Genomic DNA, 13,056 nt, shown 5'->3' with positions numbered 1-13,056 from the left:
CTGATGACATGTAGGACTTTCCTTCTTTTCTTTCTTTCCTTCCACTCATTTGTCTTTCCTTCCTCCCCTCTTTCCCTCCTTCAGTGTGGGACTTTCACCAGGATGAATCTGGGCGCTTGCTTCTTCCAAATTCCGCTGCTACTACTTGACTTCTTCTACTGAGAAAAGACTTCTAGTGTTTGGGGTTTTCCCCCTCTTTGTTTAGTAATAATGATTTATGTGTTTGCTATATATATATTCATCTCATTTCCTATCTCTTCTTGTCCTTTCTATGTGCACCTAGAATAGCGTCTCCCATTTAACCTCCATGTCACAGATTTCAGATCATAATTCTGCGCCTGCGGCTTTCGCATCCTCACATTCATTACCGTTTCACACAGGTCTGTCTGCACCTCCGTCCTCGGCCCCGTCTTCACCTCGATTTATTCCCACTCTCAGACGTCGTCCTAGTCTCTTTTTTCAGAGTCCACTTTTACAAAAATTACGGAGAACAGAAATCAGATGCTTTCCAAAACTGATGTATGTTCCCTTAAAAAAGAAATCTTAAAATGCAGCCCTTGCCTTTGTTTTTAAAATGGCCTTGCCAATGGCCAGATTTGCTGCCTTCTCTTTACCCAGCCCCCAGATCAGTTATGATATTTTTGACTGTAAGAAACCAAAACCTAAAAAACAAGGGTTTAAAATATTGTGGCATTTACTGTTTAATTAGCGAGAAGACCAAGTTGAGTCTGGTATCTCCAAGGATTCACACTGTATCCATCCTTCTGTTCCTGCCTCCTCAGAGGGTTGGCTTTTGTCCCTGATTTGTCACCATATGTGCAAGGTGGCTGCCGCAGCTCCAGGCATAAAATCCCCTCACAACCAAATTCAAAGGCAGGTGACAACGGAAGAAGTCTTGGGGCAGGCCTTTTTCCTTTTATCGGTGAGGGAACTTTCCAGAAGCACCGTGGAAGATGATGGGTTTCAGGATATGCTACCCCTAAAACGTGATACTTTGGCTAATTGAGTATTTTAATCTGAAGGAGTTTGAGAAAATGGCAGAAGCAGGAGGGTCCCTCTGACCTTCCCCCTGCCCTTCTCCCCTGAAGCAGGTAACAAACCGTCACATGAGAGATGCCTTCCCTACACCCAGAGGAAGGGAGCAATCTTATCTCTGAAGACACAGAGAGGCCACGAAGGATCCAAACACACAGGCCTTGCCTCATACAGCTTGACCTGCCATATTACTCCATGGCTGTCCACTCTTCATCAAACTGAGCTTACAACCACCCAGGCTTAGCCATTTCTTATAGTCTTTATTTCCTGGCGAAGGCTCCCGTGTCATGTAGAACCTACATTAAATACGTTTGGATGCTTTTCTCCTCTAATCTGTCTTTGCCAGTTTAATTTTCAGACCCAGCTGAAGACTCACCCTAACGTCTCATTGGCCAGAACCAGTGGGTTCCATGGTCCATCTTGGCAAGAGTGACTGAGACGTGAGTGTCGAATATTTTAGTTCTGCAGAAAATGAGGAGGGAGTTAGTGTAGCTGTTGGGTTTTCAGTGTCTGACACACCTCATTCTAGCCACCGGTTGCAGTTGGGAATCCCTCGTAGCTAGGCTGGGGGGAGCAGCTGATGAGGCAGAGGAAGGCCAGCTGAGGACAAAGCACAAGCTGACACCCCATAATCACCTCCCCCAGGTGGGATCTGGGTGACACTCCTCAGGCACTCCTGGCTGCCCTAAAACTAAGAGAAGGAAAAAAACAAAACAAAAACCAAACGGTTAACTAATAGAGATCACAGTCCAAAAAGACAAGAGCCTTTATCAGTTTACAAAATGTCTTAGTGATTTAGAAGAAAAATGCGTTCTTATCAATAACCTAAATTCCAGAAGGAAACTCCCAACTATCTTCATGTTAATGCTTTACAGAGAGGGAAAAATAATCTTGACAATGGCAAGGCCTCCAGTGTCTTGTCCTCTTCAGCATACAAAAGTTCTTTAGAAAACCTCCCTTTTCTTTGCATCCCCCAACACCCAAGTATATAATCGGTCACCCCTCACAAACCCGGTGCAGCCCCTCTTTCTGCCCACGGGTCCTGTCCCTGTGCTTTAATAAAACCACCTTTTTGCACCAAAGATGTCTCAAGAATTCTTTCTTGGCTGTTGGCTCCGGACCTCACCAACATTCAAAACTGCATTACAGCTGCTGGCCAAATTTCTGATGTCTGGAAGTTATTTTTCTGGTGCGACTTCATTGGACGAAGGAAGGAATTTTTTTTGCTTCCATTTTTTGGTCCCCTGTCTAGGAATAAGAGATATCATTCCTGCATGATTTAAAGGGGCCCGTAGTTCTTTGCTTGTCAAAACCAGTACCTGCCAAACTAAAACTTCTGGAAGGCACCATTCCAGTGGCTCATCTGGGCTTTGTCCTTTCTTTTTTTTTTAAAGATTTTATTTATTTGACAGAGAGAGACCCACAGCGAGAGAGGGAACACAAGCAGGGGAGTGGGAGAGGGAGAAGCAGGCTTCCCGCGGAGCAGAGAGCCCGATGCGGGGCTCGATCCCAGGACCCCGAGATCATGACCTGAGCCGAAGGCAGACGCTCAACGACTGAGCCACCCAGGCGCCCCTGGGCTTTGTCCTTTCTTAATACTGATTTCATGTTCCGGAATGCAACGAGCCGCTGTCTTTCCTACCTGCCCAGAGTTGCTGACATCCTGGAAATTGTAGCCCCTGAGAGAGAAAGAGAAATAACGGTAACAGGATGGGGGGGAAGATCTGACTGTGGAGCAAAACTCGACCCTCTGCCAGTGCGGCTCCAGGGGTCTGTGGGGATGACTTCCCTTTAGCCGGCTCCTGAAAATGCTCTCAATTAGGGATGTCCCGTGGGAGTTTGTGCAAAGCTAAAATTTCACTGCCTTTTATGCATTAGGTCTATGTTTGCATCTTATTTAGGGTTAAATCCTAACACACTGATGAATATATCTGGCTTTCATGCTTTTGTGATTTTGCATCTCTTTGCATGTTTTTATGGATATTTTAAATAGACAGTTAAGGAGGGCGGGCAGTGAATGTGCAGAACAAACCAGCAGCCCTCTTACCTAGAGATCTCTGAGGTTTCCTGGATGGGGCTCTCAATGTGTGCAAGCTGTGGTGAGCTATGGACATTTGAGAATTAACAAGACCTTTAAAAAGGATCCTCATCCCATCAGTGATTGGTGAATGTTGGAAAAAAATAGTAACATATTTGTACTTCAAGCTTTCAAACGTATGCAGATGTGATGAAAACATTTTTAAAAAATTCAAAGTGCCGGGCGCCTGGGTGGCTCAGTCGTTAAGCGTCTGCCTTTGGCTCAGGTCAGGATCCCAGGGTCCTGGGATCGAGTCCCACATCGGGCTCCCTGCTCGGCGGGAAGCCCGCTTCTCCCTCTCCCACTCCGCCTGCTTGTGTTCCCTGCTCTTGCTATCTCTTTCTCTGTCAAATAAATAAATAAAATATTAAAAAAAATACACATCAGTTCTGGGGTGCCTGGGTGACTCAGTCAGTTGAGCATCTGCCTTAGTCTCAGGTCATGATCCCGGGGTCCTGGGATCGAGCCCCGCATCGGACTCCCTGCTCAGCGGGAAGCCTGCTTCTCCCTCTCCCACTCCCCCTGCTTGTGTTCCTGCTCTCGCTGTGTCTCTCTCTGTCAAATAAATAAATAAAATCTTTAAAAAGAAAAATCCAAAGTGCCAGTGATTGCACAGTAGGTTTCCGTCAGCCTATATTTTCCAATCAAAATATAAAACTTCGAAGACTATGATGTGAGGATTTAGAGTTGTTGAAGGAATTGCTAAAGGAGTCTACATACTTGAAAATGACTGTGAATCATCCTTAGTGCATTTACAATTTTTAAATTAGGGAAATACAATGGGAAGAAACAAGTAATATTGCAAAGCCTGTGGATGCAAAACTCTTAGGAAGGGCACTTTATTTACTAAACATAAATACCCGGATGGTCCCCTGGGTGTTAAGGGAGAGGTGCATGGAGCATGTTGATAATATACAGGTGGACTATGGGAAAGAGAGAGAAGAAAAAAAGCCAAGATGTTTCATATAATACAAAGGACAAATTTTGATGCGTGTGTGTGTGTGAGAGAGAGACAGACAGACAGACAGAAACAGAGAGACATAGAGAGCAAGAGAAAGAGAGTTCAAGAAAGAATGGCTAAGGGGTGCCTGGGTGGCTCAGTTGTTAAGCGTCTGCCTTCGGCTCATGTCATGGTCCCAGGGTCCTGGGATCGAGCCCCGCGTCGGGCTCCCTGCTCGGCGGGAAGCCTGCTCCTCTCTCTCCCACTCCCCCTGCTTGTGTTCCCTCTCTCGCTGTGTCTCTCTCTGTCAAATAAATGAATAAAATCTTAAAAAAAAAGAAAGAAAGAAAGAATGGCTAAGAATGCCCAGAAAGAGGAGAAATGGAAGAAAAGGTCCAGATAGGTTGTCAAGTTGTGGGGGAGGGGTGGGGCTGGGGCTGGGGCTGGGGAGCCACATAAGGAAACAACAGGGCCACAGCCTATGGGTTTTATATAAATTGATTTACAAGAAATTCCCTATGGTGGATTTGACAGGAGCCTTTAAGAATGGGCCCATCGGATATTTAATTGCCCAATAGCTCTCTTCCAATCATAGTAATGATCCACAAACAGCTTGTGTGAATGGGATTTGAGAATGGGAAGGAAAAAGGGCCGTGATCCACACATGGATTGGAGCAAGAATAAGAGAAAAGACTAGTTGCACGAGGTGAGTTAACAATCAGTGGAGACAAGAAGTTGGCGCAAAAAGTGATCAGAAGAACCACAAGACTCTTAAGGGACACAGTGTGTGTTTAAGGATGGGCAGAAACGGGCGGAGAGCAAGGAGGCATGTGGATTTAACCTTATAGGGGCTGGAGCTCTGTTTATTGAAATATTAGAAGAATAGTGACCCCAGGAAGCTGCAGGATTTCAACATGCAGGTGAGGCTCTCTAAGGCTCCCTAATTCTGTCCCCACTGTGATCACTTGCAGAGACTGGCTTGGTTTCTCTAAACTGATATGGTCTCTTCCTAAGAATTCTCCCTCTCATGGTACTTAGCACAAAGGTTTCCTGCTATGGTCCCTGCTTACATCTTCAGATTCCTTTGCCATCCTCTGGCCCCTGGATGAACTCTGTGCTCTCGTCATACAGAAATATCTGTAGATCCCTGAATGCGCCATTCTCAAAACTGGCACACAAGCTATTTTCTCTGCTTCTAATGCTCTCTGTAAACACATTGACCTCAGTTATACCTTCTTGACTCAGCTTCGCTCTACTATCTCCCAGAATCCATTAAAAGCTGGTGGAGGTGCCCCCTGGGCCCTAGCAGAGCATCATTCATCCGGCTACCTTCTCCATCGTGGGTTCCCTGATCTCTTGTCCTTCTCCACCAGTTGGTAATAAGCGTCTGCATCGCAGGGATGTCTCTTATTCACCACTGGACCCGGGGTCCAGTCTTAGTAGAGTCAACATTGGCTAAACGATCATCTTGTAATTACTTAGATTCTTATCTTTCTGATGAGTTGGTAAAATCTGTAGCCATGGATAATGTCTTATGTCTTTTTTCACTCTGAAGCATCCAGCTCAATAAGTATTACTGAAGTAAAATGTTCTTTAGTTTAGCTGAGCAAACACTTAATTCATTTACGCATTTAACAATGAAGCATGTACCATGCACCGGCACTATGTGTTGGGTGACAGGTTCATCTGCATAAACAGTGCGGGTGGTCACCGTGAGCACTGCGTTGAGAGATTTCCTGGCTTACATCTGGATTTGATGGCTCAAGACGGTGGTTACTTGTCCCACATGCATGTGATCCCTGATGGAAATACAGAGGAAAGGTGGAGTTCCTACTTCTTATGAGCTGCCCAGTATTTCTTGCACACGGTACTTGCAGTCAGCTCAGAACTCTGATAGGTACCAGAATATATATTTTATCCAGAAACGTATAACCTGATAGCCCAAGACATGTTGCATAGAAAATTAGGGAACTAGCTAAAATAAAAAGCAATAAAGTTCTGAAACTAGTGAAGCAGGGACCCCAAATCCCAGATCAGATCACAGAACAGAGCAGGAAGTAGAGACATCAGTACTGGATGGTATTATCGGTCAAGTGGGCAAGACCCTGGATTGGATCTTAGGATACTGAGACTCTGCCCCACATTACCCATGGTTCCTGGAGCGCATCCCTTCGCTTCTCTCTAGGAAGTGCCTGGGCTGAATGGTGAAGGTACGGTCAGGAATCAGAGTGCCTGATCAGTTACCAGCCAGCTTGTGACATGTCTCTGAACCTTTCTGTTCCTCTGTGTCCTCATTCCCAAGATATAGATAATAACATTACCTACTTCATAAAGTTGCTACAAAAATCCATGAGATAGAAAACTGCGCTGGGCATGGTAATGTTTGCTGTTATTCTCTTAGCCTCAGTTTGCTTATCTGTGAACTGGACATAATATTACTTCATTGGGTTGTTTTAAAGATAAGAAGGGATAATAGTAATAGAAGCATTTGACCCACAATAATCATTCAACAAAGATTTGTTTAGTCTGAATCGGTGAGGTAAAATCCCCATAACAAGAAAGTAAAACTTTGAAACAGTCTCCCTTCCTGATAGCGCAGGAAGTAAAACGATACCTTGTTTCCAGCATAACAATTATGCCTTTTCATAAATTCTTGGATTCCTTTGTTTTGGGCAGTACCTACATAATTGGGTTTACATCATGAAAAATTCTTCCTGTGATTTTGCCTTGGGATTTCAACAATTTCGTTTCCCAATGGAATTGAAACATTTCATTAGCTTGGGAATGCTCTCTCACCTTACAAACTGATCTTAATCACAACTTTTCTCTCTGTAGAAGTCTTGCACACCTGAGGCTGAGATGCCATTTCGGGCTGGTTTCTAACTTAGCATTGCACATTGCTACCAACTGTGCAGGAGCACAACGTTTTGGAGTCAATAATATGGATGTAACCAACAGCCCTCAGAGCCTCACTATGCCCGGCAGACCTGAGTCATGAGTGTTCCTGAGAAACAATTACTTCCAAGGAAAGCACCAGGTAGCAGCTTAAAGGTGAATTACACTTGATTTACTCAAAGAAAAAAATACTCCTCTAAGTCAAACAAAGGACTGCATTTTTCTCCCCGATACTTTGGCAGAACAGTATAAAGTGAGTAATTGTTCAAAAAAGAATAAAAGCTACTAAAAATAAAATGATGTGATCATTTATTCTAGTCTTATTATTACTTCTACCTAAATTGTATAGAAAAATTAGTATATCACCGAGGCAGAGCCATTTAGCAAATGCATAAATGACTCTGCTATGACATAGGAAGTAAAATGATACCAATGAGCCAAAGCAAACCAAACTTAAATTTCAAAGAACGCTATGAATTTATGATTTACTACAAAGATTATATATTTGACTCAAAGTTTCGGCTGGGAAATATCTGGGGCAATTCCAAGTCTTTTGCCTTTAACAGCGATCGGGTACTTTCTGAAGGAAGATGGATTAGAAATTATCCTTATTTGGTATTTGGTCAAACAGCCCCTTGGGAAGAAGCCCATTCCAACTTTCCCCCTTACTCACCACCATAACTCAGTGTCTTTTTACATGGCTTTCATCCCCTATTTTATTCAATAACTCATCTTTTGGGGGATGACTGTGCATGAGAAAAATTGAACTAGGAAGCCCCAACTCTGCTCCATTTAAGAATCACAGACAGGGACGCCTGGGTGGCTCAGTTGTTAAGCTTCTGCCTTCGGCTCAGGTCATGGTCCCAGGGTCCTGGGATCGAGCCCTGCATCAGGCTCCCTGCTCAGCGGGAAGCCTGCTTCTCCCTCTCCCATTCCCCCTGCTTGTGTTCCCTCTCTCGCTCTGTCTCTCTCTGTCAAATAAATAAATAAAATCTTTAAAAAAAAAAAAAAAAGAATCACAGACAACCAGTGCTCACTCACAGAATCTGAGTAAATAATTGTTTCAACGCTTAGAGGCACAAGCTAATTGCGCACTAATGGAGGGCCACTGGGAGCTCTCAGAACATCTCACACCCTTAGGCTAAATATTACTTAGGTTCCTACTATTGAGAAAATGCTACCTACAAAACCATATTCAAGAACTAACTATTCTTGAATGAACAATAGATTCCCACATATCTACAGCAATTAAAACCAGCATTTTAAAATTGGCCGAATCACCTTTAATTTACACATGTAAATCGCAGTTTCCTTAGGTGGCTCCAGGGTGGATTCATTGTACTTTGAGGGTGTTTGTTTGTTTGTTTTACAAGCTAATATGAGATCCAGCCCACTAAAAAGTACCTTGTTGAAAATTCACAAACACTAGGCCTGTTCCTGGGATCTCTGAGACCTCCACTCCTGCTAGCAGTCTTACCAGACAGAAAGATGACGTTAAAAATATTTAACGACCGGGAAAGGGGCACTGACCGATTCGAATAGACATGAGCTGTGAAACCAGCTCAGCCCACCAGTGCCTGCTGACTAATTCCATCCTCCGCAGGTCAGCCTCATTGCAGGAAGCCCCCGTCGGTGTCTGCCAGGCCTTGCCACCGGCAGACTCCCACCAATGCCTCTCTGCTGCTACAGGGGCTGCCGGCAGCCAGTCTGTGGCAAGTGGCAACCTCTCTGCCCTCTCTAGGTCACCGTGATCTCCAAGGGAAGCAAGAGCCCTGGCTGCCTGAGCCAGACACCCCGCAGAGTTTGTGGTGAAACAGGTGCTGCCATGTTTGTTTAGAGCCTTCTCTCTTTCCAGATCTCGGAGGAGCCACTTGCTGGAGCCTCACAGTCACAAAAAGCCTCAAATTTAGACTTTGGTGTGATTTCCAAGTGACGTGAAATGCACAATCCTAGAGATAAGCTGACTGAAGTGAAGAGAGGTGGTTACCTTTAAATCTAGTCTTATTTCCAGACAAGAGTCTCCAGCCCCTCACAGATTCACATGTCTATAAATCCCGTCACTGCCGTGGCAATATCAAGCTGCATACCATCACTTTTTGCTGTTATCAGCCATTAATTTATTAAATATGTGTGTTTTTAAAACACAATCAAACACAGTCACTCTTTGATATATGGAAAGCCTGGAGAAATGGTGATGGCTAAGGCCCTGGGTCTTCCCAAAATGACCGGTTCGTTGTTAGAACTGTTCCTCTCACAACCAAGGCTCTGTTATGAGGTCAGGCTGGTTGGCCTGACTTACTTTTCTCTGGGGATAAGCTTGCTTCTAAAAGTCTCCTCAGCTCTCTGACAAGGCTAACCCTGGGACTCCAAGACTCAGTAAGAGCATAGTAAAAATGCCCTGACCTCAGTAACACGGCCTGCATAAGCAGAGGAGTGATGGACTTGGGGTTTGCTACTGCGGCCCCACCCAGGAGTCTGCTCAGGGATACAAGGGATAGGAATGGAGCAGGGAGACACCTGCCTCAGGTTTCTCCTTTCTCTACCTCCCCTCTTCTCCCTAGAGAGGTCCCATGATGACTTCTCTTACATATTGATCACCTCTTCAGCTTTTCCTTTGTCAAAAGGAGTTTCACAGATTTAAACAAGTTTGAGAACTGCCTTTGGCTACTCATCTGGTTAGCACAAGCGTGCATTTCTTAAGTCTCAGGCTGTGGCATCTTGGATTGAGAAGGGTCTTGGCGGGGATGAAGCCCAGTCTTCCCAACTGGGTCAGTGAGTTCAGTTCTAGTGACCTGCGTTCTAGTACATACGGCAGCGGGATCTGCTGTGCTGAGAACCTGCATTCATACAATGAATACTGTTCTTGGTTTCGGAACGTTTGGGTGGGTGCTGGTAGGGTAGAGGGGGCCTTAAGGAAACCCTCCCCTTAGCCAGTCATTTGAAACATGAAATTAGAAGAGCCTAGGAGACCCATCTCCTGAGACAGAGGAGGAGGCATCCAGCCTCCCAGGCCAGAGACACCACGGTCAGTTTTGCACCAGCACTGAGTGAACTTGGCCAACCACACATCTCTCCCTTGTGTGAGATGTTCTAGCGGCGTACTTTTCTAATATCACCTACACCGTGGTCGGCTCTAGGCACCTGGATTGAGCTCAACCCTGCCTAGGAGGTCAATTATAATATGTCTGTGAACACTAAAAAATTTACTGAAAATATATACACTTTGAGTCATAGCTTCTTGAAAATGAATTTAAGTTCATTAGCTTCTAGTCATTGGAACAAAGCATTCTCTCCAGCTGAAGAAGGGATGGCCGAGCAAGATCTGCCAGCACTTTTTATTATGCATAAAAGTATTTGAGGGTGCAATCATGGAGTTTAGGAATTTTTGTTTTGATTTGGTTTTCAGTATCTCGAATGATTTAATTATCTTCCCCTGGGTTGTATGACTTGTTCCTCTTTGTGCTTTAATTTTCCCATCTAGGAATATAGAAAAACTTGTGTCTTCAAATGTAGGAATAGAATGATAATTATTGAGCATATTTAAATACTCTGAATTTCCTGGATGAAACTATGAAAGTTTAAAATACAAAGAAGTCAAAAGAAGTATTTGACAAGCATTATTTCATTAAGCCTCAACATCTTTATAAAACAGACTAAAGTATAATCCCAAAACAAAGAGCGAGCTTGCACTATGCATTTGGTAGATATATATATAATTGCCTTTGGGTACCAAGAGATGTCTCAGAAAATTTAGGAAAATTTACACAAGTAATGTTAAAATGTTTGTATTCATCTAAATGTAAACTATAGCACAGATCAAAGTTTTATTCACTTAAGATTTTAGGGAAAATTTCGGCTTCCTTTTGTATATAATAAAGGTTCATTTAGAATTAAATTTAAAAAATAACTTACAGTATTTATCCATTTGTCATTTCTTCAGAACACAAACAGTTGCACTTTAAACTGCATTTTGTGCGTATATTCAATCTTTCCAAACACAAATACTTGTGACCTTACTTCAGGATAATTGTGCACTTGCACAATTTAACCTATTAAGAGTACACCGTGCTTTCAAAGCTGTATCAAAATTAAATAGTCCATTTTTAATTGTTGCTGTAGAGCCCCCTCAGGACGAAGTTTCTTTTCTTCTTTGTGACATTATCACCGACTATTTAGTGAACTTTTGTTGATTTGGCCACCTCAGCAAGCTCTGCGGCTCAATCTTTCAGAACTTGGAGAGAACACTGCGATTCTTTCCATGAACCCTCAAATACAAGGTTCCCTGGGCTGCTCTGAGACTGAGCCAGAGAGCACCTGGGAGGAAGGGGAAGCTCTGCTTAAGAGACGGACTCAGCCATCCTGAAGGATGGCCCCAGACGTTCATTCTTGAGCAGAAGTGGGAAAGTGGGAGAAAAGCTGAGCAGGGTGCAGGGTAAGGGAAGGCTGACAGCTTCTCATTGCCTAGGAGCCAATCTGCGCCTCCGACAGAGGGGTTGTGGATTCAAGTCCAAGATCAGACAAACCCAGGACGCAAACATAACTTTATATATCCATCGCAAGGTGAAAGGTACATGCCTTTTGTATCATTTAGTGTTCTGGACTATTCATGAAATTCCAATCTATGGCCTGGGAATCTATGGTATGGTGAAGGGGAGCAGAGCTGAGAGAGAGAATTAGAGAATTATTTGTGTTTGATTTAATTTCCTATTACGATTAGTTTCTATTCCTTTGAGAACCAGCTAAAAGAGTAGGAAAGGATGGCCAAAAGCTTGCAACATGTTTGTGGGAATTGTGAATGTGGAAGTGAAGAACAGCATTCGGCAGAGCAAAGATCACTGAAATGAATTAAAACTTTTTCAGATTTCACCACCGAAAGGAAAAAGTATTAAAGGAACCTCAGTTTGAAAGGCCAGTTGGAAAGACAGCAGGAGCAAATCAAGCAGATGTTTTAGGCTTGAATTCTTTACAAATTCATTACACACGGAGGCTGGGAACTTAAAAAAGAAAGTTGTGTTCAGTGATTACATAACTAATACTTTCCTGAAGCCTACCGAAAATACTGATTTAAAACATGGTTGTAAATGTCCACTTGTTACAGATTGCCCATTTGTGACAATAAATGAAAAAGTGTGTGTGTGTGTATGTTTACACATGGGACTCTCTTGCCGGTCACTCGTCCCCAAATGAACGAGTTCTACATTCTGCCAACACAATCAATGGACCCATCCTGCCAGTAGTGGGACTTGGATCTTCACATTACAGCTCCTTGTCATTCCTGCTCCCACCGGATCCTGTCCCCTTCTCTCCACGCCCCTCGCCCGCTCACGTGTACACACACACGCGCGCGCACACACACGCGCGCGCACCCACCCCCCCACACACACGCACACACGCGCGCACACACAGGAGCGAGAGCCGAGTACAGCTCGCCGCTCCGGCCGGCCCGTGCCTCACTTTACCTCTGGCCCGGGGAGGATGCCGGCCGCCGCCGGCTGCGCCGCCGCCCTCGGTCTCAGCCGCTCTCCCCTTGGGGCTCAGCAGCCCGGGGCCCTCGCGGTTTTCAACAGGTACCATGGTCGCGTAGAAGTTACAGGCGCCCCCGTGGCACCGCGCCGCCCCGGCTGCCCGCGCTGACAGCAGTGGTCACTTTCCCCATAGTCGCCTGCTAAAGAAGGGTGAAAAAAAAAAAAAAAACCCAGTGTGATTTGTAACCAACTTTGTTTCTATTTCAGAAGGCTTTGCCCTTTTCGGTGACACAGGCTGTTGCTATTCCAGGCAGCCTATCACAGGCAGTGGGAGGGCCGGGCTCCCAGGATTGTTTTCGCCTTCAGACGCGGGGCTGGAAGCGAGGGGTTAAAAGGCTTGGGGACAGAGCTCAGATCTAGTGTTTTTGGCAATTAGCTGGGGGGGGCAGGGGGGGGTTGTGTGCCTGCACCTTTGAAAAGAGGCAGAGAAGAGAAACATGCAGCTTGAAAGGGAATGAGGAGAGAGAAGGGCCCAGAATGCTCACAGATGGTATCAGTTACTCTTGCAGAGAGGGGAGCAATTCATGCAAAGACATACCAGAAGGAAAAGCATGTCAATTTTTCAGCACGACTGTTCTTCCAAG

The 13,056-nt window shown here is 44.7% G+C and overlaps 1 protein-coding gene across 1 annotated transcript in view; it reads right to left on the bottom strand.

The window, feature by feature from the left end:
- Window positions 1-12,521, bottom strand: part of SLC2A12 (solute carrier family 2 member 12) — a 52,038-nt gene extending 39,517 nt beyond the window's left edge. Inside the window, exon 1 of the mRNA XM_021693579.1 lies at window positions 12,407-12,521. Within this exon, the coding sequence (XP_021549254.1) occupies window positions 12,407-12,521 (115 nt within the window). The remainder of the gene's footprint in view (window positions 1-12,406) is intronic.
- Window positions 12,522-13,056: the final 535 nt, after the last annotated feature.

This window comes from Neomonachus schauinslandi, chromosome 8 (genome assembly GCF_002201575.2).
Source record: "Neomonachus schauinslandi chromosome 8, ASM220157v2, whole genome shotgun sequence".
NCBI classification, from domain to species: Eukaryota; Metazoa; Chordata; class Mammalia; order Carnivora; family Phocidae; genus Neomonachus; species Neomonachus schauinslandi.
This window is presented reverse-complemented; position numbering and strand designations above follow the sequence as displayed.